At 47.8% G+C, this 26,972-nt stretch overlaps 1 protein-coding gene across 1 annotated transcript; it reads right to left on the reverse strand.

Annotated features, from left to right (window-relative positions):
• Window positions 1–1,733: 1,733 nt before the first annotated feature.
• LOC306760906 (fibroblast growth factor 12-like) lies at window positions 1,734–20,298 on the reverse strand (the record flags this gene model as incomplete). Its single annotated transcript, XM_079246955.1, has 5 exons — window positions 1,734–1,882; window positions 4,280–4,478; window positions 13,381–13,484; window positions 16,448–16,558; window positions 20,100–20,298. The coding sequence occupies 5 exons, from the start codon at window positions 20,296–20,298 to the stop codon at window positions 1,734–1,736; spliced, it is 762 nt and encodes a 253-aa protein (XP_079103081.1).
• Between the last annotated feature and the right edge of the window lie 6,674 nt (window positions 20,299–26,972).

Below are 26,972 nucleotides of genomic sequence, written 5' to 3' on the forward strand. Positions count from 1 at the left end.
GTGAAACACAAAGCTTAGACCCTGAAGGCAACACGAAGCCGATCCGGCCGACGGTTCAGAGGTCTCTAACCGCTCTGCAGCTTCCACATCAGCAGCGTCACTTCGATGAAAACCACGTAAAAACCAGTTGTTCCCATCTGGAGGTGAAACCTAAAGGGCAACCTTAAGACGAACGAAGGGAGTTCGTCAACGTTTTCTGAGCCGTTTTAAGAATAATTTCACCTAAAATAACTTGAACTGAAGTCCGAAGCTGATGGATGTCTGGATTTATGGCTCCTGATTTATGTGACAACATGAGGTTCATTCTGCACTTATTCAGGTTTATACGATAGTTCGTGTTTAATTCTTCTACTTTAACCTGACAGATCGGTGATGTAGCGCCCTCTAGTGGTAAACAATGGGAATTGCATTTTTCTTTTCCTTTGGATTTTTTCTCTCAAAATCCAATTCAAAGAAAAGAAAATAAATCTTGTGCGCACATATAAGTCGATTCTATTCGCACATTGATTCCTAAACTTTTATCTGGTGAACTTTTGGTGTTTTTCGCCATTTATCATTTTGTGCCATTAGTTTTAAACAACATACTATTTCTGGTTGTAGTTTTTATTGTTAATAGTAAAAAAATAATGAAAAGGATTTTGTACTTTTTTCTTTGTCGGAGTAAATTCTACAGAATAAACTGTAAAGAACAAACGTTTTTTATCTTTTCTCAGAAAACTGCAATTCCTCCATCGGTCACTAGGTGCTGCTCCGAAATGCCTCCAAATACTAAAGCTTGTTACGACTGTCGATGTAACAGCGAACGCTTCTCTCCTCCTGTGATTGGCTGCATGGTGTGCACATCGACATAAAGATTCAATTCTTTGATGGGACTGAACTCTCAGAACCGAACCATCGCTACTTCTTTAATTTATGACTTTCCGGGAACAAAAGTTTAATTTTTTAGAGACAATTTAAGGAAGATTTTCACAGAACTGAAGCTCAGCTGAATCGAAAACCTGCCGTGTGATTTCTAACATGCAGGAAAAAGAAGGTCATGTGATTGGTAGTAAACAGACCTTCAGAAAGCAGAAGGTGGCACTGATCCAGACTGACTCGCTCCAACAGAACCGAGCCGGTCAGGACAGAACTGGATGTGTCAAACGGCAGGGTCCCACTATGAGTCCCCAACACGTAAAAACAGAAGTTAAGTTCCAACAAATGGCAGCTGAAGAAGAGGAAACAACATTTTCCCTCTGATTGGACGGACAGCATACAGAGAAGAAGAAGAAGAAGCAGCACAGTGTGTGAAAAGTGCGAAAGTTTCAGCATTCATGAGGAAATGAAAGGAAGTGAAGTTTCTACATGGCTTAAAGCTTCCGAGTTCTCGGCACGACTCATTTTGTCGTTGCTGCGACAGAAATGATGACTGCGATGTAGCGATGAAGAGTAGATGTGCTAGCCTCCCGACACCATTTCAGCAGGGATTTTTTTCTTTTCTTTTTTTTTTGCATAAAATGTAAATCATCATCATCATCATCAACGTCCTGATTTCCAAACGAGCCCCTCCCCGGTTGATTTAAAAGATTTCATCACGAGCAGAAGATTTCCCTATTTTTTACATTTTTTAGCTTCTTTTGTTGTTGTCGTGGCGGCTGTTGTCGTCGGTGTGGTTGTCGTTACTGTAGTTGTTGAACAGAGTGTTAAAATGGAAGTTCTCCTCCTCTTCCTCCTCCTGCAGGGGGCGCTGCAGGCTACGACCCCTCCCGCTCTGTGGAGGAGTCCGGCTGCCGCGGCTCTCGGTGGAGGCTCCTCGCGCGCCCGCTGTTCAGCGTTGGGCTCCGTGACGACTTCAGCAGCTTCTCCTCGAGCTCGTGCAGCGACGGCTCCTTGTACATACAGACTTTAGAAGGACGGAAAAGTCAAGAATTCATGTTATTAACTGCAGCGGAGAGCACAAGTTTCAGGCTTTAAAAGTCTAACTTCATGATCTGAACTATAGAATGTTGTGTTGCTTTGCAAACACCAACATTTCAGCAATAAAACAAAAACAGAATAAAATGAAACACAACAAGAATTGTTGTCATTGTTTTCACTAACATGCTGCAATGCCTTCACTCTACAGAACAATTCTTTACATACAGTATATTCATATAAATAAATATAAACATGTAAAATCTCTTATTAACAAAGTTAGCATTAGCATAGTCTTGGCCATGCATAAGATTTTGCACTTTTCTGTGCAAAATCTGACTCTACGATCTAAAAAAAAAGCTTGTTTTCCAGTTCACAAATACACCCCACAGCTAAACATCTTGGAAGAAGTTTTCATACAAATTTGTTTTCAGTGTTTTCACATTAACCAATCCGGAGGATGATGATAAGATCATTGATTCTGGGAAATCTCCTCCAAAAAAAAACAAACTGCTGTATTATGACACCTTCATTCTGCTGTACAGTCGGTGACTAACTGCTAACAAGGTTAGCATAACCACAATTTTGGCTAGGTCACTATAAAGGCTGTTAACAGTACAGCCATTGATTGTTTATTCAGGTGTAAATATAAAAAAAAAACTAAGTTAGCGTTAGCATAGTTAGCATCCATTTGCCACTGAAACTAAGAAGTTAATCTGTTGCTACATGCTAAAATAGCTTGTTATCCTGTCCACATGAACACCTCACTGGTGAAAATCTTCAAGAGAAGTTTTCATAAAAATCGGCCTTTAAAAACTGTTTAAAAACTACTTTTAACCAGTCAGGAACAGAAACCATTACAGATTCCAGAATATCTGGTAAAATATGCTTCAATTTTTCTACAAATTCAGTAACTAATTATATTTTAATGAATATGTCGAAATACAAAAAGTCCTGTTAACAAGGTTAGCATTAGCATAGTCTTGGCTATGTACGAGGTTGCCATGGAAACAAATGGATTTACGGAGCACAGTCTGACATTTTGGCCCAAAATCTCAAGTTATCCTCTGGATTATCTGAAAATCTTCCTCCTGAATGTCTTCTCCTAAAAGTTTATATGCAGCGTGTTTTCATTTGAAAGGTTCGTCCTGTGGTCATGTTGGCATCTTCACTGGCCTGCATGAAACCTGGACAACACAGATCTTCAGATTCCACTCGCACATGAACACGTTTGTCATTTCTATCCGTCCCAACATGTTGCTGTTACTAGAGACTAAAACTAAAACTCACTGAGTCATTCTCTGCTAACAAACTGGGTTTCTATTTCTAAACATACTAAAGAGGCCAAGAAGGAAGTAGGGAGGTGTCAGGTGGAGGAAGCTGAGCAGGAAGAAGAGGAAGGTGAGAGTTAGATATGATTTAATAAAAGACTGGGGGAGGAGTGAGGGGTGGAGGAAGAGCAGCTGAAAGCAGAGACGGAGCTTCGTGTTTCCTGATAAACCTCCATCTGTGATATTAGAGCTTCACCTTGTCCTGAGAGGAAGTTCCTGCAGGACAACCAGTCACCTCTGAGCTTCGTAAGATCCTGCATTCAGTCAGGCGACCAAGTCAACTGACATCCCAACTCTATGTAGTAAATCCACAATGAGGGATCCACGATGACCCCGTAATTTATTACATTTTCTTCATAAAAGATCAGTGTCACTACTATGTTGCTAGACCCAGAAACAACTCCTTCTCCAACTCTCCACCAATCAGAGAGATTTAATTGATGATAATGTCTGATCAGGAGTAGATAAAGATGAACAAATGATCAGGAAAGAAAAACAATAATGGTCTTCTGTGGCTGGAATAAAGCCGAGAAGATCATTGCATAATTAACTAGAAATGAGGAAAAAATTTAAATATGTAAAAAACCTGATCTTTTTCTAGTTACCTTTATGCTGTTGTGTCCATTAATATATTCTTTTGCATCATTTTAGCTTCAAAATCTTTGAACCGAGGCTGAAAACATCACGTCTGCATGGAAACATCATGTTCTATTCTATTCTATTCCATTCTACAGTCATTTAGACGCTTTTATCCAAAGCGATATGAGTGAGAACATATGAGTGAGAACAACACAAGCAGGAAATCAAACAGTAGAGGACATCGTAGGAAGGTGCTGGTGGACTGTCCAGTTGGACGCAGGTCCTTGCATGAAGTTCTACAGGCTTTATAATACCAAGAATTAATACCATACTAAGTTCTCCAACTTGAGGAACTTCTCCTATGAAGCTGTCAGATGTTCCTCCTCCTCCTCACCCCGTCCGACCCCTTGCTGTACTGCAAGTTGGACTGAGATAAATCCTGCGACATCGGCTGACTGGGATCATACTGGTCTCACCTTCGATGGGTCTGGGTACGAAGTGTGAGCAGGGTTTGGTTTTTTTCACTCGGTTCCCCTTCATGATGATTCCTTCCTTGTTGAGACCAAGGAACCAGGCCCGACCGGACTCGTGCTGCCGGTACAGCGTGGACGAGTAGATGACGTAGTAGTTCTCGAAGACCGACTCCTTAAACTTGCACTCTGGCGTGAACACATCCTGATGCAGACACAGAAAACATGAGAACATCTGGCGGTTACAGACCAATCTCTGAGCCGTGTTTCTTTTAAACATGTATGGAAACATGTCTGTTCAGTTGCACAAAACAGCTGAAAACATTTCTGTTTTCTAAAAGCTCAGAAACTGTATGAACTATCGTATCAATTCTATGCTGATGATGTGATCATAAGTTGCCACCAAGAAGGAAATGTTTAGCAATAATCAAACAGTGTCTATAAAAACAACCAATCAGAGTCCTGATTGTTAGGAAATGTTACCCTAACCCCAACCCCAACCCTAAACCTCGGTGAACAAGGCCAAATCCATCCAGTCAGGTCTAAGAAACCATGGTGTTGTCTTAACTTCCACCATGTCTCTGTGGATCCACCCAAAAAATTAATAAGCAGATTCTTTCATTTAGCAAATATCCCAAAACAAGGCAATCCTCTCAGAAACCGACCTGGGGAAGGTTATCTGTGCTTTATTTCATCAAGCTCAGACTAAAGCAGGAGCTCAGCCATCTTCAGACACTTCACAACGCTGCTACTCCACTTTAACCCACCCTTCAGCAGGTTAACATTAGCATCAGTACAGAGACTAGTATCTGTATCGTTCAGCACCAGCAAGATAAAAATAGATATTTTTCTACATATTTTGGCTGCAAAAAGAAAGTGAATGAGAACCAACCAATAGCAGCTTTTCCTTTTGTTTAGCTCATTTGCATTGCTGACTTTATTCACATAAAACCTGAGGTCCAATCAGAGGACAGCTGTCACCTGGAGAGGGCGTGGCTTTTAAAGCTGCAGCCCCCCAGACTGCAGAGCATTTAGCTTTAGACCCCTTCATGCCAAAGAATCTGGACATTTCTATCATGTCATAATTTAGAAAATACTGTCAAAACCCAGAAAAACTCAATTTTCTGCATATTTTTGGATGAAATGTTTTAGAAATCAGCCTGTGAATCAAATAATACAAAGTCCTTCAGTAAAAACTTACAGATTACAGACAAAAGCAGGAATGTAAGGTTTAGTGGCTTTAAGTGCCGCTGAAGGGGGGTGGTTAGATCCAGAATGTCATGTGACCAAAATGAACCAATGAAATGATACAAAATAAAATCAGCCAATAAGAGTCCGTGTTTAGCAACACCTCCCTTTGACAATCAAGTTGCTAAAACATGAAGAAATTTAAAGTTTGGATGAGATCACATTTTGAACAGACAGCCAGACAAGTAAAAAACAAACTAGGTGATTTTTAAAGAGATTTGGGTCCACATGCAGACAAGGTTTTATTGAATAAATACCTAAAACAATAAAATACCGAAAGCATTTCAGCTTTATTTGTGTCTCACCAACAAGATTAGCTTCTTTCTGGTAAAATGTGGTGTCCCACAGGGGTCAGGTTTAGGACTACTTTAATTTTGATTCATTTCTAATTAAATCAAAACATCATTTGCATATAAAGAGATCTCATTTCTTTCAACTGAGCTAAAAATATTTGCAAAGATCTGAAATTAAAGACCAGCTGAGTTAAATGTGGCGTTCACTTACAGATGAATGAGGAAGACCAAAGAATGTCCCAAACTAAAGGAATCCCTAGTTTGAGGCCACAATTTCTACAGATTGCTGTCTGTAAATGTAGATGGACCAGGTGTAGAGACAGTAAGTATCTGTGACATCCTCAGTGGCTTTTACCGGGAAAATGGCTGTTTTCAAAGCATTTTTCTTTTTGTCCGGATCCGTCCTTCACGCAGCAGGAAGCCACATTCTGCTGAACATGATGATCAGACAGCAAACGTGACTGGTGGGAGTGTCCCAGTTTAACACACTGCGCTGCCCTCCAGCTAGAACAGGTGTGTGCATTACCTCGTGGCCATAACAGGTGGTCAGGGTGAGTCAATCAGAGCAGAACAACCGCCCTCCCCTCCACACCACCATCACCACAAACACACCAATTCTACATTTAGGAGCTTTTCTGTAGATTTTAATCACCATTCAGATTTGGAGGAAAGATCTTTCATCTCTTTTGTCCTATTTTCACATTTACTTGAAGGTCCATTTTTCTGTGACGTCAGTCCTTCAGCAGATCTTCATCTTCCTCAACTACTTACCAGGATACAGAGGAGCTAAACTATGAAATAATATTCCTCATCTAGCAAACAGGTGTAGTAATGTGGAAAGGTTTAGGTCATGTAAAGCCCTCTGGATGATGATCTTGCCCCACTGAGGAGAAAACACAGATACTCTTTCATTCCTTCTGCTATAAGTACCTGATCTTGGTCAATATTAAACTGTATTTATGACCTAATTGTTTATCTATTAACACATTGGTCTTTTTTTTATTACTGATGACCCTGTGACCTGATCTGTTGCACCGACGAGTCCTGGATGTCTGAACCATATTTGTGGTTATGTTGCTGAAAGACTGCGAATCATCACAGATAAATAAAGTTATTTGAATCTTGAAAAGGTAATTTGATGATTGACTCATAACCTTTTAAAAATGCCTATATTCATATAAACATTGTATTTATAACGTAGATGTTCAGTTTAATATTAGCTTAAAGATCATTGTTCTTCTTCTTTCCTCCTAGTTGATCATTCCACCCCCCCTCCCTCTGAATGAGGAGCTCCACTAGGCTCAAGTCTTGGACCACTTCTGTTACGGACAATCACAAGATGGATGGAATTAAATATTTGGAATTTTTAGACTCTTGAATTTATCTTCATATCAGATTTAACCAAAAATAAAGTCAAATATTTAAACTAAAACATTCAGCTAATGTGCAAATAGGCAGATGGTTCATTCTGGAAGCTAGCTTCACCATGTCGCACATTTACAAGCTAAGCGTGACTGTGAGGCGAGCAGTCTCACATCTAAATTACATTTCCAGGAGGTTTTTCTGGTTCCTTCTATAATTTATCACATCTGTCAGATGAGCAGCTCCTGTAGCTAATTATGACTTTTATCTTTGTTAAACTGGTTCATCTTGTCCCGTCATGTATTACAGGGACAATCTACTGGAGAAATCTTCCTCCCCTCAGAGAAAACACTCACATGCAGCGGATCATCCTTCCTGCACATCTCCATCTCGCTCCTCACGCTGTGCACAAACAACTGAAGAATTGCATTTGAAAGTTTAATGTGAAGGAGCATGCATGAATAATAGATTGTAGAAGAGCTTTCTTAGGCGAAGCAGGCATGTAACATCTGTAGCAGAAAGTTGTGTGGGTTCAGGACAAGATATCACCAGGTTTGTCTCTACATCTGACTCGAAACTTAAAAGCTGGGTCTTTTCTACAGACAGGAAATGATAGCGTGACTAAAACATCCTGAAATATTATCAGTAGAGTGAAAAGTAAAACCAGAGCAGCAACTTTATCTTGTGGTTAGCACAAAATGCTTTTAACTCTACAAGCTTGAGAAGGAAATTCAACAAATTACTGACTGAAAATGCTGCACCCTCTCCCTGAGCCGTCACCTTATCGTGGTGGAGGGGTTTGTGCGTCCCGAAGATCCTAGCAGCTATGTTGTCGGGGGCTTTATGCCCCTGGTAGGGTCACCCATGGCAAACAGGTGTCTAGGGGAGGGACCAGACCAAGCACGGCTCATAGACCCCTATGATGACAACAAACCTGGGCATGAATGTTCCCTTGCCTGGACGCGGGTTACCGGGACCCCCCTCTGGAGCCAGGCCTGGAGGCGGGGTACGAGAGCAAGCGTCTGGTGGCCGGGCCTTCGCCCATGGGGCCCGGTCGGGCTCAGCCCCAAAGGGTTACATGGGCAACGCCTCCCGTGGGCTCACCATCTGCGGGAGGAGCCGTAGGGGTCGGGTGCAGTGTGAGCTGGGCGGCAGCAAGGGGCGGGGACCCTGGCGGTCCGATCCCCGGCTGCAGAAGCTGGCTCTAGGGACGTGGAACGTCACCTCTCTGGTGGGGAAGGAGCCTGAGCTTGTGCGCGAGGTTGAGCGGTTCCGACTAGATATAGTTGGACTCACCTCGACGCATGGCTTGGGCTCTGGAACCAGAACCCTCGAGAGGGGCTGGACCTTCTTCCACTCTGGAGTTGCTCATGGTGAGAGGCGCCGAGCAGGTGTGGGCATTCTCATCAGCCCCCAGCTTGGTGCCTGTACGTTGGGGTTTACCCCGGTGGATGAAAGGGTAGTTTCCCTCCGCCTCCGGGTGGGGGGACGGGTCCTGACTGTTGTCTGTGCTTATGCACCGAACAGCAGTTCAGAGTACCCACCCTTTCTGGAGTCCTTGGAGGGAGTGCTGGAGGGTGCTCCTTCTGGGGACTCCATTGTTCTGCTGGGGGACTTCAATGCTCACGTGGGCAATGACAGTGAGACCTGGAGGGGAGTGATTGGGAGGCATGGTCCCCCCCCTCTGAACCAAAATGGTGTTTTGTTATTGGACTTCTGTGCTCGTCATGGATTGTCCATAACGAACACCATGTTCCAACAATAAGAGTGTCCATATGTACACCTGGCATCAGGATTCCCTGGGCCGCAGTTCAATGATCGACTTTGTAGTCGTATCGTCGGACCTGCGGCCACATGCCTTGGACACTCGGGTGAAGAGGGGGGCGGAGCTGTCAACTGATCACCACCTGGTGGTGAGTTGGCTCAGATGGTGGGGGAGGAAGCCGGTCAGAGCTGGCAGGCCCAAACGTGTTGTGAGGGTCTGCTGGGAACGTCTGGCTGAGTCCCCTGTCAGAGTGAGCTTCAACTCCCACCTTCAGCAGAGCTTCGAACATGTCCCGGGTGAGGCGGGGGACATTGAGTCTGAATGGGCTGTGTTCGTGCCTCTATTGCTGAGGCGGCCAGCCGGAGCTGTGGCTGTAAGGTCGTTGGTGCCTGTCGTGGCGGTAATCCCAGGACTCGTTGGTGGACACCAGCAGTGAGGGATGCCGTCAAGCTGAAGAAGGAGTCCTATCGGGCCTTCTTGGCCTGTGGGACTCTGGAGGCAGCTGATGGGTACCGGCGGGCTAAGCGGCATGCGGCTTCGGCCGTTGCCGAGGCAAAAACTCGGGCATGGGAGGAGTTTGGCGAGGCCATGGAGAAAGACTTCCGGACGGCTTCGAGGAGATTCTGGTCCACCATCCGGCGGCTCAGGGGGGGGAAGCAGTGCTCCATCAATACTGTGTACAGTGGAGATGGGGTGCTGCTGACCTCAACTCGGGACGTTGTGGGTCGGTGGAGGGAATACTTCGAAGACATCCTCAATCCTACCAACACGTCTTCCCATGAGGGAGCAGAGCTGGTGGACTCAGGGGTGGACTCTCCTATCTCTGGGGCTGAAGTCGCTGAGGTGGTCAAAAAGCTCCTTGGCGGCAGGGCCCCGGGGGTGGATGAGATCCGCCCGGAGTTCCTTAAGGCTCTGGATGCTATGGGGCTGTCCTGGCTGACACGCCTCTGCAGCATCGCGTGGACATCGGGGGCAGTACCGCTGGATTGGCAGACTGGGGTGGTGGTCCCCCTTTTTAAGAAGGGGGACCGGAGGGTGTGTTCCAATTACAGGGGAATCACACTCCTCAGCCTCCCTGGTAAGGTCTATTCAGGGGTCCTGGAGAGGAGGGTCCGCCGGATAGTCGAATCCCGGATTGAGGAGGAGCAGTGTGGTTTTCGTCCTGGTCGCGGAACAGTGGACCAGCTCTATACCCTCTCTGGGGTCCTGGGGGGGGCATGGGAGTTTGCCCAACCAGTCTACATGTGCTTTGTGGACCTGGAGATGGCATTCGATCGTACTCCGGGAGTATGGGGTACCGGACCCCCTTGTACGAGCTGTCCGGTCCCTGTACGACAGGTGTCAGAGCTTGGTCCGCATTGCCGGTAGTAAGTCGGATTCGTTTCCGGTGAGGGTTGGACTCCGCCAAGGCTGCCCTTTATCACCGATTCTGTTCATAACTTATATGGACGGAATTTCTAGGCACAGCCGAGGGGTTGAGGGGATCCGACTTGGTGACCTCAGGATTGGGTCCCTGCTTTTTGCGGATGACGTGGTCCTGTTGGCTTCATCTGGTTGTGATCTCCAGCTCTCGCTTGAGCGATTCGCGGCCGAGTGTGAAGCGGCTGGGATGAGAATCAGCACCTCAAAATCTGAGACCATGGTCCTCAGCCGGAATAGGGTGGATTGCCCTCTCCGGGTCGGGAGTCAGGTCCTGCCTCAAGTGGAGGAGTTTAAATATCTCGGGGTCTTGTTCACGAGTGAGGGAAGGATGGATCGTGAGATCGACAGAAGGATCGGTGCGGCGTCTGCAGTAATGCGGACGCTGCGCCGGTCTGTCGTGGTGAAGAAGGAGCTGAGCCAGAAGGCGAAGCTCTCGATTTATCAGTCGATCTACGTTCCTACCCTCACCTATGGTCATGAGCTGTGGGTCGTGACCGAAAGAAGGAGATCTCGTATACAGGCGGCTGAAATGAGTTTCCTCCGCAGGGTGGCCGGGCTCTCCCTTAGAGATAGGGTGAGGAGCTCGGTCATCCGGGAGGGGCTCAGAGTAGAGCCGCTGCTCCTTCGCATCGAGAGGAACCAGTTGAGGTGGCTCGGGCATCTGGTCAGGATGCCTCCTGGACGCCTCCCTGGTGAGGTGTTCCAGGCACGTCCCTCTGGGAGGAGACCCCGGGGAAGACCCAGGACACGCTGGAGGGATTACATCTCTCGGCTGGCCTGGGAACGCCTCGGGATCCCCCCGCAGAGTTGGCAAATGTGGCTGGGGAGAGGGAAGTCTGGGCTTCCCTGCTTAGGCTGCTGCCCCCGCGACCCGACCCCGGATAAGCGGCAGAAGATGGATGGATGGATGGATGGATGAAAATGCTGCTAATCAGCCAGTCAGCTGTTTAATACCAGCAAGCAAAAGATGTTTGGTTAGCTGCTAACCCATAGTAAAAGTGAGAGAAAATGATTTGAAAGAAAAAGAGAGGACTAAATCTGTCTCAAAATTTCTATAAAGCACAACATTTGCCCAAATCAAAAACATAAAAGTAAATGCAATTCCATTAGTTAAGAACAATTTTGTAGATGGACTTGTGTGGGGAAACCAAGAGCCTTGCTAATGCTAGCCAGTCCTAGCTAACGCTACTCTGTCTTTTTTTTTTTTTTTTAATTTAAATTAAATTAAAAAAAACAAAAAAAACTCTAACCAGTCTTAGCTAATTCTAGCAAGTGTTAACTAAAACTACCCAGTCCTATCTAATGCTACCCAGTCTTAGCTAAAATTAGTTAGTCCTAGCCAATGCTACCCAGTCCTAGCTAATGCTAGCCAGTCTTAGCCAAAACCACCCAGTCTTAGCTAATGCTAGCCAGTCTTAGCCAATGCTACCCTGTCCTAGCTAACGCTTCCCAGTCCTAGCTAATGCTACCCAGTCCGAGCTAATGCTACCCTGTCCTAGCTATTGCTACCCAGTCCTAGTTAATGCTAGCCAGTTTTAGCCAATGCTACCCAGTCCTAGCTAACGCTTCCCAGTCCTAGCTAATGCTAGCCAGTCTTAGCTAATGCTAACCAGTGCTACCCAATGCTAGTCAATCCTAGCTAATGCTACCTAGTCTTAGCTAATTCTAGCAAGTCTTAACTAAAGCTACCCAGTCTTAGCTAATGCTACCCAGTCTTAGCTAACATTAGTTAGCCCTAGCCAATGCTACTCAGCCCTAGTTAATGGTACCCAGTCCTATCTAACGCTACCCAGTCTTAGCTCATGCTAGCCAGTCCTAGCCAATGCTAGCTTGGCTTAGCTAAAGCTACCCAATTCTATCTAACGCTACCCAGTCCGAGCTAATGCTACCCTGTCCTAGCTATTGCTACCCAGTCCTAGTTAATGCTAGCCAGTCCTAGCTAATGCTACCCAATGCTACCCAGTCCTGGCTAATGCCACCCAGTCCTACCCAATGCTACCCAGTCCTAGTGAATGCTACCCAGTCCTAGGTAATGCTACCCAGTCCTAGCCAATGCTACCCAGTCCTAGCTAATGCTAGCCAGTCTTAGCCAATGCTACCCAGTCCTAGCTAATGCTACCCAGTCCTAGATAATGCTAGCCAGTTTTGGCCAATGCTACCCAGTCCTAGCTAATGCTAGCCAGTCTTAGCCAATGCTACCCAGTCCTAGCTAATGCTACCCAGTCCTACCCAATGCTAGCCAATCCTAGCTAATGCGACCTAGTCTTAGCTAAGTCTAGCAAGTCTTAACTAAAGCTACCCAGTCTTAGCTAATGCTACCCAGTCTTAGCTAACATTAGTTAGCCCAGCCAATGCTACTCAGTCCTAGCTAATGGTACCCAGGCCTATCTAACGCTACCCAGTCTTAGCTAATGCTAGCCAGTCCTAGCCAATGTAAGCTTGGCTTAGCTAAAGCTACCCAGTTCTAACACTACCCAGTCCAAGCTAATGCTACCCTGTCCTAGCTATTGCTACCCAGTCCTAGTTAATGCTAGCCAGTCCTAGCTAATGCTACCCAATGCTAGCCAGTCCTAGCTAATGCTACCCAGTCCTACCCAATGCTACCCAGTCTTAGTAAATGCTACCCAGTCCTAGGTAATGCTATCCAGTCCTAGCCAGTAGCTGCTACAACACACATCAGTTTTTATTAGCTCAAGCTCTGCACCAGTCTGATAAATATCCACTGATTTGAGGCAGGTGTATTGCAGCAGGGAAACTCCTAACACTAGAAAGTTGTCCCCCCGCTCTAAACCAAGACCTTGGTTTTGCTTCTGTTAGCTCCTAATAGGAAAAGTTCCTCCACAGTGGAAAGTGCAGCTGGAGTCCGGCCACCAGAACGACTCGTTTCTTCCATTAGCCTGAGTGTTTTTATCATCAGGCTGGAAATGACTGCGATTCCTCTGGACATCTTTTTATCGTGGCTTTCTCATTGATCCACTTCATCAGACTGGTGAGGTGAGAGTAGGTCAGTGTCTTACCGATGTGTAAAGGAATCCCTCGGCGTTCATGGCCACGTAGAGCGCAGCCTTCACTCCCTGGATGGCCACGACCCGCAAACCCACGGGGATCAGGTTAAACAGAGCTGGAGGGCGAGACAGACATGTTGGGTTACATGTTACATGTTGTATGACACACACGGGGAGAACATAAAGAACCCATACATACACGGGGAGAACATGGAGAACCCACACATACATGAGGAGAACATAGAGAACCCACACATACACAGGGAGAACATAAAGAACCCATACATACACGGGGAGAACATAAAGAACCCATACATACACAGGGAGAACATAAAGAACCCACGCATACACAGGGAGAACATAAAGAACCCATACATACACGGGGAGAACATAAAGAACCCATACATACACGGGGAGAACATGGAGAACCCACACATACATGAGGAGAACATAGAGAACCCACACATACACAGGGAGAACATAAAGAACCCACGCATACACAGGGAGAACATAAAGAACCCATACATACACGGGGAGAACATAAAGAACCCATACATACACGGGGAGAACATGGAGAACCCACACATACATGAGGAGAACATAGAGAACCCACACATACACAGGGAGAACATAAAGAACCCACGCATACACGGGGAGAACATAAAGAACCCACACATACACGGGGAGAACATAAAGAACCCACGCATACACGGGGAGAACATAAAGAACCCACACATACACGGGGAGAACATAAAGAACCCACGCATACACGGGGAGAACATAAAGAACCCACACATACACGGGGAGAACATAAAGAACCCACGCATACACGGGGAGAACATAAAGAACCCACACATACACGGGGAGAACATAAAGAACCCACACATACACGGGGAGAACATAAAGAACCCACGCATACACGGGGAGAACATAAAGAACCCACACATACACGGGGAGAACATAAAGAACCCACGCATACACGGGGAGAACATAAAGAACCCACGCATACACGGGGAGAACATAAAGAACCCACGCATACACGGGGAGAACATAAAGAACCCACACATACACGGGGAGAACATAAAGAACCCACACATACACGGGGAGAACATAAAGAACCCACGCATACACGGGGAGAACATAAAGAACCCACGCATACACGGGGAGAACATAAAGAACCCACACATACACGGGGAGAACATAAAGAACCCACGCATACACGGGGAGAACATAAAGAACCCACGCATACACGGGGAGAACATAAAGAACCCACACATACACGGGGAGAACATAAAGAACCCACGCATACACGGGGAGAACATAAAGAACCCACACATACACGGGGAGAACATGCAAACTCCACACAGAAAGGCCACCGTTTGCCGTGAGCAGAACTTATAGAACGTCTGTTGGAACAACGAGATCTGTCAGGGTAGAAATATAAAGCAGAGACTCGATCTGATTGGAACGTTTAAGGTACTACGACATGATGAGCTACTACAGTAGTTACGACTTTTTTAAATCGTTATGTATAAATAAAATGTTGGGATCCAACAGTACGTTCATCAGAAAAGTAATTTATTCATGTTTACCTCTCGTTGGCTGAAGACAACAGTAACTGGATCAGCTGGAATAAAACCTGGCATTGTAAATAATAATAAAAAATAATAATAATAATAATGCTATAATAATAATAATAAAAAAAGTTTATGACTTTACTTTTACGTGAAATCTTTCATTTTATTCCTGCTTTTCAAGGTTCAGTGGAAGTTGTTGCACATTTCCGCGGGAAACGTGGGATATATCGGAAACATTTAACCTCTTTCTGACGGAAACATCGGAAACTTCCATCTTTTTCTGCCGAAATATCTGAAATGTTTTCGACTTTCTGGTAAATTGTATGACGTCTTCCACTGAAAGTGAAAAAGAAATCAAAGTAAAGATGGATATTCATTTTTTTCCCAGAATTTTACGATTTCTGATGAATAAACATTGTTTTGTTGGATCATGACGTAATTATTAGAGATGTCCGATATAATCTGCATACTGATATTACTGGTATCGGTTTTTACTTTCTTAATGACGTAACTTTTACTCAACGTGCACATATTAGAATTTAAACTCTTCAGCTACGTCTCCACTCAAAATGAGGAATTGTAAGAAATGTCATGTATAGTTTTCCAGATATTTTTGTTTGTTTGGAACCAGTCGCTCCTGATACGCCAGTATCAGGTGGTATCGGTATCGGAAGTTAAGAATCAGACAAAGTCGGTATGTCAGATATCGGTAAAAAAGCCAAACATCCCTGCTAATTATTGTAATTTACTGTACTATAACGTAGTGTGAACCTTCCATCATACTGATGCGTTTCTTTTTTAATAACTAGTCAAAGGAAAGTGCAGAAAAGCTTCGTATTTCCGACACGGTTGTTCGTATCCTCCGCAGCCCGTTGACGTGCCGCCTGCAGCTGGTGAAGCGGAGAGAACGAAAGAGACGGAAGGACTGAGTGACGACGACTCATTTAATCCTCGGGGACAGAAAGCTGCCGTGTGGGTGAGGATGAGGAGGTGGAGGAGGAAGAGGCCCGTGGCGATGCTGCTGCTAATCCTCCTTTATTTAACTCCGAAACGCGTCCTCCTCCTCCTGTCCTCGTTTTCCTCAGATTCTCCAGCAGAGAAACTGGATCTGCTGCAGGAAAACGTCACCATTCCTCCAGATGGAGGTTTTCCTTCCTGGTCCTGGTCCAGATGGAGGTTTTCCTTCCTGGTCCTGGTCCAGATGGAGGTTTTCATTCCTGGTTTATGGACCTGATGGAGGTTTTCCCTCCTGGTCCTGGTCCAGATGGAGGTTTTCCTTCCTGGTCCTGGTCCAGATGGAGGTTTTCCTTCCTGGTTCTGGTCCAGATGGAGGTTTTCCCTCCTGGTTCTGGTCCAGATGGAGGTTTTCCCTCCTGGTCCTGATGGAGGTTTTCATGGTAACATGTGACTGTAAGTTGTGTATAGACATGGATGAACAGGTAACAGACCAGAAGCTGGATCGGTGGTCTCCAGCAGACCTGCCACTGATATCGGCTACTTACTGTAGTCGCTGTTCTCGTCTTTGCATCCACTGATGGATCCGTCCGGCTGCATCTGCAGGAAGAATCCCTGCTCGCTGAAGAGACGCGTCACGATGCCCTTCAGCTGCGGCTCTGCAACAAAAGCAAGACACGGGCGTCAGCTGGTTTTCCTCGGATCAGGTCTGAGCACGGTAACGTTTCGGGCACAGCGTTGGTCTGCTTAACACACACATTCACACACAGTCTACAGCTGCTCCTCCCAGCATGCTCCACGTCCACCAGAAACCAGCAGAGAAAGTCTAGTTTGACTCAACTGGAACATGAGGACACGAGACCACGATGTGGACCACATAGACTCCACAGAAACAGATCAGCAGACCGAACATCCAGACAGGACCAGAACTATTAACACCAAATGGTCTCCAGATCCTGATCCAGATCCCACCTGCAGAAACGGTTCATACCAGAGGTGTCCAACATGTGGAGTTGCTGGACTTGTTGATTATCAGTCACCAGAGGGTCTGAAAAACAGCTAGCAGCAAAGTGCTACATTGTTAATGGATGGCTACATACACAACCTCATTACCAGGTCATGCAAACTGGTCTAACACCTGCTGAAGGTCCAAATGAAACCAACAAGACCCTGTTACCCCTCTGCATCCTGACCAGAAGCCGCTGGCTGGACCAGGATATCCAGTCCAGTCTCTACTGGTCCAGGGACTGCACATAATCTGGGCTGGGTGTGTTAGCGAGCTAGCAAGACTAGCAGGTCTAGGTGAGACCACAGTGCTAACCACTACGCCACTGCGGTAAAGTTGGTTCAGCACTTATCTTATTTTTTTTACAGTGTAAAGAAAAAATTAAAAGTATTTATGGGAAAAACAGACTCAGGGTAAATCCTCTAAATCTTTTAGTAAACTTTCTGTTTTCTATCCATCCTGTTCTTGTTTCACATCTTCTTCTCAGCAGAAAACAGTTTTCCTTTTCAGTGAAGTCAGAAATCTGCGCTGTGGTTTATTTTAGTGAGATGATAAACAGGAAGTCTAAGAACATGATTAACGGCGTGTTAAAAGATGGAGACCAGGTCTGTCGTCTGATCACAAAATGATCTGAGGAGCTAAATTTATGCGCTGCAAGTTTTCCTGTCTGTGAGGGGATGAACGCCTCGTCATGCGCTGGATGTGATGAAGCCGACAGAAGCAGTCCTGTCTGAACCGGATAACAGAGAAAGCGTTTGTCATCTGCACACTTTCTCTATCGCTTCATCATCTTTTCTATTTCTAGAATCATTCATCTACAACTTTTATTTTCAGTCCATGGTGGAAGAAAGCGGTTTCACACCCAGAGCTGAAAAAAATCCAGAATCTCTCCCATATAGACCCGAATGGACCTCCGGCCAGAATAGAAACTTATTTCCAGTCTGGTGGAGGGTTTCTGTTTGAACAGGTGTACATTTTGTAGTCCAGGGCAGGGATGCTGAACTCCTGCAGGTTTTACATGTTTGCTCAGTGTTGGTTCCCTGTTGTTCAGTATCTCTATGTGGAGTTTCCCAAGGTTTCAGGTTGGGCCCCTGTTGTTCAGTATCTACATGTGGAGTTCCACAAGGCTCCATGTTGGGCCCCTGTGGTTCAGTATCTACATGTGGAGTTCCACAAGGCTCCATGCTGGGCCCCTGTTGTTCAGTATCTACGTGTGGAGTTCCACAAGGCTCCATGTTGGGCCCCTGTCGTTCAGTATCTACATGTGGAGTTCCACCAGGCGCCATGTTGGGCCCCTGTTGTTCAGTATCTACATGCTCCCAGTAGCTCAAATCATGGAAACAAGCCAGATATCTGATTATAATTTTGCTGATGATACTGTATGACTGTCTCAAATATTTGGATGTTACAGAATCTTCTTATTGTAAAAAAACATAAATCTGAAAATATTGTGTAGAACAAGAGGCATACCTGCCACCTGATTGGAATGTCATAGGTGATTGACAGATCAGTACGATAAAGGAGAATGAACTAAATAGTGTCAGTAAAAGTACCTTGTGATGACTTTATTGTGAATTTTGACAATAATAAATAATAAATAAAACTGAATTGAACTGAACTGTCTTTAAAATGACATTTATGTTTCTTTAAAGATCAGAACTGCTCTGAACACCAAACATGATCCAACTCTGTGCTTTTATGCTAAAACCCAACCTGGAAGTGATCTGGCCAGATTTTGTTTGTTGGGTTTGTGGCTGAAACGTACGAAGGAAGCCTCCAACATAAATCCCTGAGTCCTAGTTCATGGAGACTTCCTCTTAACAGATCTGAACGGACAGCTCACTGGTGGTGAAACATAAAAGCGAAGATCTGATGACGCAGCGATTCCTTCCTCATCTGCAGAAGTCAGAAACATCTCTGGACTATAAACGAGGTGATCTGATGACGCTGCATCACACGTCTTTTAACAAGTTGTCTGCTGTTTTGCCAGAAAACATGAAGCTGCAGCAGAGCTCAGAAATGTGGAAATCCCTCCTCCGACAAAAACTTCCTCAACCGGGGTTCAGGTCAACTTTTATCTGCAGCAGGAAGTTAAAAGGTTTTGCTTTAATATGCGAAGGGTCTCCAGAGGAAAGAGGCTGGAATCACTCTGCCTTCTTTCTTTTCCTTCCAGCATCAAATATTAAACATTATGGATGGAAATTATGCAACGCTTAGTACAACTGCTGGCTGAGCTGCAGATTCTTCTGAGGGATCATCTGAGGAACCTGCAGCCACCAGTTCAGTTTTATTCATTTAACTCAGAAATGGTGCATGTTGGTCCCGATCAGTGGGTGGGGTTAGGTCTTTATTCATAAACTAAAATACTGCAGAAATATGAATCACAGCCAAGAACAAAAGACAGTTTTCCAGCTAAACTTCCAGTCAGATCCAAATATCCTAGATCCTATCCCTTCAGACAACAATCAGACCTGAGGCGTCTGCATCGCTTCCTAACCCTAACCCTAACCCAAGTCCATTATCAGATGTTGGAACATGTACGTAACATTCCCATATTTTCCAAACATTCTGTCCTCTTTGATCATGGTGGAGTCTTAGCATTAGATGCTAATTTAAGAGCCCATTGTCTTAGTGTTAGCTGCTAATGTGTGCTTGCTAATCTGTGCTATCACTGTGCTTTGCTGTACGACATGGTGTGTCCATCAAAATGATGCCCCGCCCCTCCAGTTATGGATTTAAGAGAGGGAGAAGTTTTGGTTCTTTGACCGTCAGAGCCAAACTTCAAGAGAAACACATCCCCAGGTAGCGAGAAGCTTTTGCTCCAGATTTGGCTTTGACTTGACTAAATATAAATGTAGTTTCCAAAACGTCACGACTGCCACGTGGCCCGCAAGGAAACTGCCATAAGACGGCTTTCCACATCAGGACCACATCTGGACCAAACAACTCTTTACAGTGCCGTAACTGAGCCGTGAGTTCCAGAAGCTGTCTGGATTCTACCCAAAACATCTCTGTCTGGGTCGCTACTGGAAACCAGTCAAACCAACAAAATAAAACAAAATGAAAAAAGTTTAATTGGAAAAGTTTTTATCTCTGAATGTGTATGAACTCTTAGGACCTAAAGAACTACTGGAACCACATCCAGAACCCCAGCAGGTCAAACCAGAGGGTACGCAGACTGGTCGAGAACCCACCTGGTTTCCGGCGTACAGGTCTTTTCTTTCCACTGCAAAACCGAACTTTGCTAAAGACGCTGAAGATGTGTCTCTCGCACAGAGACCGGGGGTCTTTGCTGGGACTGGACCGTCTCTTGTTGGTCGCAACCTTGTCGCTGTTGGACTCGCGGGCCTGCCGCTTCTGTCTGATCAGAGAACTGGCGATGGCCGCTGCCATCCTTCCGCAGAAGGAAACGCCCGCTCTGGGTCTCAGCTCTGAGGTTGACCAGCTTTCAGCCCAGGACCAGAGACATGGTGGACTGATGGACGGAGTCCACCAATACAAGAATTCAGAGGAATTGTCTGATGGCGATGTTTTGGATTAAAGTGGATCCATAATGAGGGAGACCATAACAGCTCAGATCCACCTCACTTCATCCCCATGAGCTGGATATGGTTTAAACTAGAAATTTAGTTTGAAACAAGAGAAATCCGTCAATGTCCAGACTTTACATGCGATCATCAAAGTTTGACATCCGATAAGCAAAGTTTCAGATCTGATCGGTAAAGCTTCATATCCAATTGGCAAACCTTCACATTCGATTGGAAAAGCTTCACATCCGATTGGCAAACTTCAAAACCGATCAGAAAAGTTTCATATCCGATCGGTAAAGCTTCACATCCGATTGGTTGCAGATGAAATCCTGGTGAACTTTCCCCGTCCTGACAACGTCGGCGCGGTTCAGTCTGGGAATGAAAAAGTTCCCTTGAAGCAGGAATGAGCAGATTAGCTTTCGTTCGGATCTTCTTTATGCAACAACGATGCATCCAAGTGAGACGTCACATCTGCCTGGTAATCCTTGTCTTCAGCAGCTCAGCTGCAACTCCCAGCAGCGACGCTCTGAAGGATCCAGCAGAGGAGCCGATTCCTCTTTTCTGCTCTATTTTCCTCCTCCTCCTCCTCCACCTCCTCCTCCTCGCAGGCTGAGAGCTGCTGAATGTGACGAGAGGCAGAGAGACGGAGGAAAAGAGAGCAGCCGTCAGCGCAGCAGAGAGATAGAGTGATCGAGGGATAGAGGAGGTGGAGGTGTGGAAGAAGCTCCTAAAAATATTCTGCCTGATGTTTCATGTTGCTCCCACATCAAACCTCCACTGCATCATCCCGAGTCTGCTACAAGACTTTGCGAGCCGGACCAGAACCCGACTAGAACTGGACCAGAACCGCACGCCTCAGAAAACTCAGAGCCCCCATGCTAGCCAACCGTGCAGACAATGATGGGTATGCTGGAGGACTTTGTAGTCTATACAGAAGTGGAGGGGAAGCCAGTGCAGAGGGTGGAGGATGGGGGTGATGTGCTCATACTTGCACACCCCTCATCAGGACCCTGCAGCGCTGTTTTGAATGTACTGAAGCTTCTAAAGGCTCTTCACAGGGACTCCTTTGGGAAGTCTGTTACAGTAGTCCAGCCTGGAGGAGACAGTGCAGCGCAGTGACAGTGGAACCAATGCAGGGGAGGGCCAGTGGGAACAACGCCGGGGAGGGCCAGTGAAACCAGTATAGGGCAGTGCCAGTGAAACCAGTGCAGGGCAGTGCCAGTGGAACCAGTGCAGGGCAGTGCCAGTGGAATGAGTAGAGGGCAGTGCCAGTGGAACCAGAATAGGGTAGTGCCAGTGGAACCAGCGCAGAGCATTGTCCTTGGAACCAGTATAGGGCAGTGCAAGTGGAACCAGTGGAGGGCAGTGCCAGTGGAACCAGTGCAGGGCAGTGCCAGTGGAACCAGTATAGGGCAGTGCCAGTGGAACCAGTTCAGGGCAGTGCCAGTGGAACCAGTTCAGGGCAGTGCCAGTGGAACCAGTATAGGGTAGTGCCAGTGGAATCAGCGCAGAGCATTGTCCTTGGAACCAGTATAGGGCAGTGCAAGTGGAACCAGTGCAGGGCAGTGCCAGTGGAACCAGTATAGGGCAGTGCCAGTGGAACCAGTTCAGGGCAGTGCCAGTGGAACCAGTATAGGGCAGTGCCAGTGGAACCAGTTCAGGGCAGTGCCAGTGGAACCAGTATAGGGTAGTGCCAGTGGAATCAGCGCAGAGAATTGTCCTTGGAACCAGTATAGGGCAGGGCAAGTGGAACCAGTGTAGGGCAGTGCCAGTGTAACCAGTGCAGGGCAGTGGCAGTGGAACAAGTATAGGGCAGTGCCAGTAGAACCAGTTCAGGGCAGTGCCAGTGGAACCAGCGCAGAGCATTGTCCTTGGAACCAGTATAGGGCAGTGCAAGTGGAACCAGTGCAGGGCAGTGCCAGTGGAACCAGTGCAGGGAAGTGCCAGTGGAACCAGTATAGGGCAGTGCCAGTAGAACCAGTTCAAGGCAGTGCCAGTGGAACCAGTATAGGGCAGTGCCAGTGGAACCAGCGCACAGCATTGTCCTTGGAACCAGTATAGGGCAGTGCCAGTGAAACCAGTGCAGGGCAGTGCCAGTGGAACCAGTATAGGGCAGTGCCAGTGAAACCAGTGCAGGGCAGTGCCAGTGGAACCAGTATAGGGCAGTGCCAGTGAAACCAGTGCAGGGCAGTGCCAGTGGAATGAGTAGAGGGCAGTGCCAGTGGAACCAGTATAGGGTAGTGCCAGTGGAACCAACGCAGAGCATTGTCCTTGGAACCAGTATAGGGCAGTGCCAGTGGAACAAGTGGAGGGCAGTGCCAGTGGAACCAGTATAGGGCAGTGCCAGTGGAACCAGTATAGGGCAGTGCCAGTGGAACCAGTATAGGGCAGTGCCAGTGGAACCAGTTCAGGGCAGTGCCAGTGGAACCAGTATAGGGTAGTGCCAGTGGAACCAGCGCAGAACATTGTCCTTGGAACCAGTATAGGGCAGTGCAAGTGGAATCAGTGTAGGGCAGTGCCAGTGGAACCAGTGCAGGGCAGTGCCAGTGGAACAAGTATAGGGCAGTGCCAGTAGAAACAGTTCAGGGCAGTGCCAGTGGAACCAGTATAGGGCAGTGCCAGTGGAACCAGCGCACAGCATTGTCCTTGGAACCAGTATAGGGCAGTGCAAGTGGAACCAGTTTAGGGCAGTGCCAGTGGAACCAGCGCAGGGCATTGTCCTTGTAACCAGTATAGGACAGTGCAAGTGGAACCAGTGGAGGGCAGTACCAGTGGAACCAGTATAGGGCAGTGCCAGTGAAACCAGCGCAGGGCATTGTCCTTGGAACCAGTATAGGGCAGTGCCAGTGGAACCAGTATAGGGCGGTGCCAGTGGAACCAGTATAGGGCAGTGACAGTGGAACCAGTTCAGGGCAGTGCCAGTGGAATCAGTGCAGGGCAGTGCCAGTGGAACCAGCACAGGGCAGTACCAGTGGAACCAGTATAGGGCAGTGCCAGTAGAAACCAGTTCAGGGCAGTGCCAGTGGAACCAGTATAGGGCAGTGCCAGTGGAACCAGCGCACAGCATTGTCCTTGGAACCAGTACAGGGCAGTGCAAGTGGAACCAGTATAGGGCAGTGCCAGTGAAACCAGTGCAGGGCAGCGCCAATGGAACCAGTATAGGGCAGTGCAAGTGGAACAAGTGGAGGGCAGTGCCAGTGGAACCAGTGCAGGGCAGTGCCAGTGGAACCAGTTCAGGGCAGTGCCAGTGGAATCAGTGCAGGGCAGTGCCAGTGGAACCAGCACAGGGCAGTACCAGTGGAACCAGTATAGGGCAGTGCCAGTAGAAACCAGTTCAGGGCAGTGCCAGTGGAACCAGTATAGGGCAGTGCCAGTGGAACAAGTATAGGGCAGTGCCAGTGGAACCAGTTCAGGGCAGTGCCAGTGGAACCAGTGCAGAGCATTGTCCTTGGAACCAGTATAGGGCAGTGCAAGTGGAACCAGTATAGGGCAGTGCCAGTGAAACCAGTGCAGGGCAGCGCCAATGGAACAAGTATAGGGCAGTGCCAGTGGAACCAGTTCAGGGCAGTGCCAGTGGAACCAGTGCAGAGCATTGTCCTTGGAACCAGTATAGGGCAGTGCAAGTGGAACCAGTGCAGGGCAGTGCCAGTGGAACCAGTGCAGGGCAGTGCCAGTGGAACCAGTATAGGGCAGTGCCAGTGGAACCAGTATAGGGCAGTGCCAGTGAAACCAGTGCAGGGCAGTGCCAGTGGAACCAGTATAGGGCAGTGCCAGTGAAACCAGTGCAGGGCAGTGCCAGTGGAATGAGTAGAGGGCAGTGCCAGTGGAACCAGTATAGGGTAGTGCCAGTGGAACCAACGCAGAGCATTGTCCTTGGAACCAGTATAGGGCAGTGCAAGTGGAACAAGTGGAGGGCAGTGCCAGTGGAACCAGTGCAGGGCAGTGCCAGTGGAACCAGTATAGGGCAGTGCCAGTGGAACCAGTTCAGGGCAGTGCCAGTGGAACCAGTATAGGGCAGTGCCAGTGGAACCAGTTCAGGGCAGTGCCAGTGGAACCAGTATAGGGTAGTGCCAGTGGAACCAGCGCAGAACATTGTCCTTGGAACCAGTATAGGGCAGTGCAAGTGGAATCAGTGTAGGACAGTGCCAGTGGAACCAGTGCAGGGCAGTGCCAGTGGAACAAGTATAGGGCAGTGCCAGTAGAAACAGTTCAGGGCAGTGCCAGTGGAACCAGTATAGGGCAGTGCCAGTGGAACCAGCGCACAGCATTGTCCTTGGAACCAGTATAGGGCAGTGCAAGTGGAACCAGTTTAGGGCAGTGCCAGTGGAACCAGCGCAGGGCATTGTCCTTGTAACCAGTATAGGACAGTGCAAGTGGAACCAGTATAGGGCAGTGCCAGTGAAACCAGCGCAGGGCATTGTCCTTGGAACCAGTATAGGGCAGTGCCAGTGGAACCATAATAGGGCAGTGCCAGTGGAACCAGTATAGGGCAGTGCCAGTGGAACCAGTATAGGGCAGTGCCAGTGGAACCAGTATAGGGCAGTGCAAGTGGAACCAGTATAGGGCAGTGCCAGTGAAACCAGTGCAGGGCAGCGCCAATGGAACCAGTATAGGGCAGTGCCAGTGGAACCAGCACAGGGCAGTACCAGTGGAACCAGTATAGGGCAGTGCCAGTAGAAACCAGTTCAGGGCAGTGCCAGTGGAACCAGTATAGGGCAGTGCCAGTGGAACCAGCGCACAGCATTGTCCTTGGAACCAGTACAGGGCAGTGCAAGTGGAACCAGTATAGGGCAGTGCCAGTGAAACCAGTGCAGGGCAGCGCCAATGGAACAAGTATAGGGCAGTGCCAGTGGAACCAGTTCAGGGCAGTGCCAGTGGAACCAGCGCAGAGCATTGTCCTTGGAACCAGTATAGGGCAGTGCAAGTGGAACCAGTGCAGGGCAGTGCCAGTGGAACCAGTGTAGGGCAGTGCCAGTGGAACCAGTATAGGGCAGTGCCAGTGGAACCAGCGCAGGGCATTGTCCTTGGAACCAGTATAGGGCAGTGCAAGTGGAACCAGTATAGGGCGGTGCCAGTGGAACCAGTATAGGGCAGTGACAGTGGAACCAGTTCAGGGCAGTGCCAGTGGAATATGTGCAGGGCAGTGCCAGTGGAACCAGCACAGGGCAGTACCAGTGGAACCAGTATAGGGCAGTGCCAGTAGAAACCAGTTCAGGGCAGTGCCAGTGGAACCAGTATAGGGCAGTGCCAGTGGAACCAGCGCACAGCATTGTCCTTGGAACCAGTACAGGGCAGTGCAAGTGGAACCAGTATAGGGCAGTGCCAGTGAAACCAGTGCAGGGCAGCGCCAATGGAACCAGTATAGGGCAGTGCCAGTGGAACCAGTTCAGGGCAGTGCCCGTGGAACCAGTATAGGGCAGTGCCAGTGCAACCAGTATAGGGCAGTGCAACTGGAACCAGTGCAGGGCAGTGACAGTGGAACCAGTATAGGGCAGTGCCAGTGGAACCAGCGCAGGGCATTGTCCTTGGAACCAGTATAGGGCAGTGCCAGTGGAACCAGTGCAGGGCAGTGCCAGTGGAACCAGTATAGGGCAGTGCCAGTGGAACCAGTATAGGGCAGTGCCAGTGGAACCAGTATAGAGCAGTGCCAGTGAAACCAGTGCAGGGCAGTGCCAGTGGAATGAGTAGAGGGCAGTGCAAGTGGAACCAGTGCAGGGCAGTGCCAGTGGAACCAGTGCAGGGCAGTGCCAGTGGAACCAGTATAGGGCAGTGCCAGTGGAACCAGTATAGGGCAGCGCCAGTTAAACCAGCACAGTGCAGTGCCAATGGAACCAGTATAGGGCAGTGCCAGTGGAACCAGAATAGGGAAGTGCCAGTGGAACCAGTATAGGGCTGCGCCAGTGGAACCATAATAGGGCAGTGCCAGTGGAACCAGTATAGGGCAGTGCCAGTGGAACCAGTATAGGGCAGTGCCAGTGGAACCAGAATAGGGCAGTGCCAGTGGAACCAGTATAGGGCAGTGCCAGTGGAACCAGTATAGGGCAGTGCCAGTGGAACCAGAATAGGGCAGTGCCAGTGGAACCAGGATAGGGTAGTGCCAGTGGAACCAGTATAGGGCAGTGCCAGTGGAACCAGTGCAGGGCAGTGCCAGTGGAACCAGTATAGGGCAGTGCCAGTGGAACCAGAATAGGGCAGTGCCAGTGGAACCAGTATAGGGCAGTGCCAGTGGAACCAGTATAGGACAGTGCCAGTGGAACCAGTATAGGGCAGTGCCAGTGGAACCAGTGCAGGGCAGTGCCAGTGGAACCAGTATAGGGCAGTGCCAGTGGAACCAGTGCAGGGCAGTGCCAGTGGAACCAGTATAGGGCAGTGCCAGTGGAACCAGTATAAGAGATGACTTTTTCCAGAAACTTTGAAATGAATGGCAAGTTGGAAATTGGTCTTTGGTTTGACAGGGGTTCAGGATCCAAGGTGGTTTTTTGAGAAGAGTTTTAATGAGGGCAGCTTTATGGGTAGGTGGAACAGTCCCGTTTTCCA

This window comes from Telmatherina bonti, assembly GCF_933228915.1.
Source record: "Telmatherina bonti genome assembly, chromosome: 9".
Classification (NCBI taxonomy): Eukaryota; Metazoa; Chordata; class Actinopteri; order Atheriniformes; family Telmatherinidae; genus Telmatherina; species Telmatherina bonti.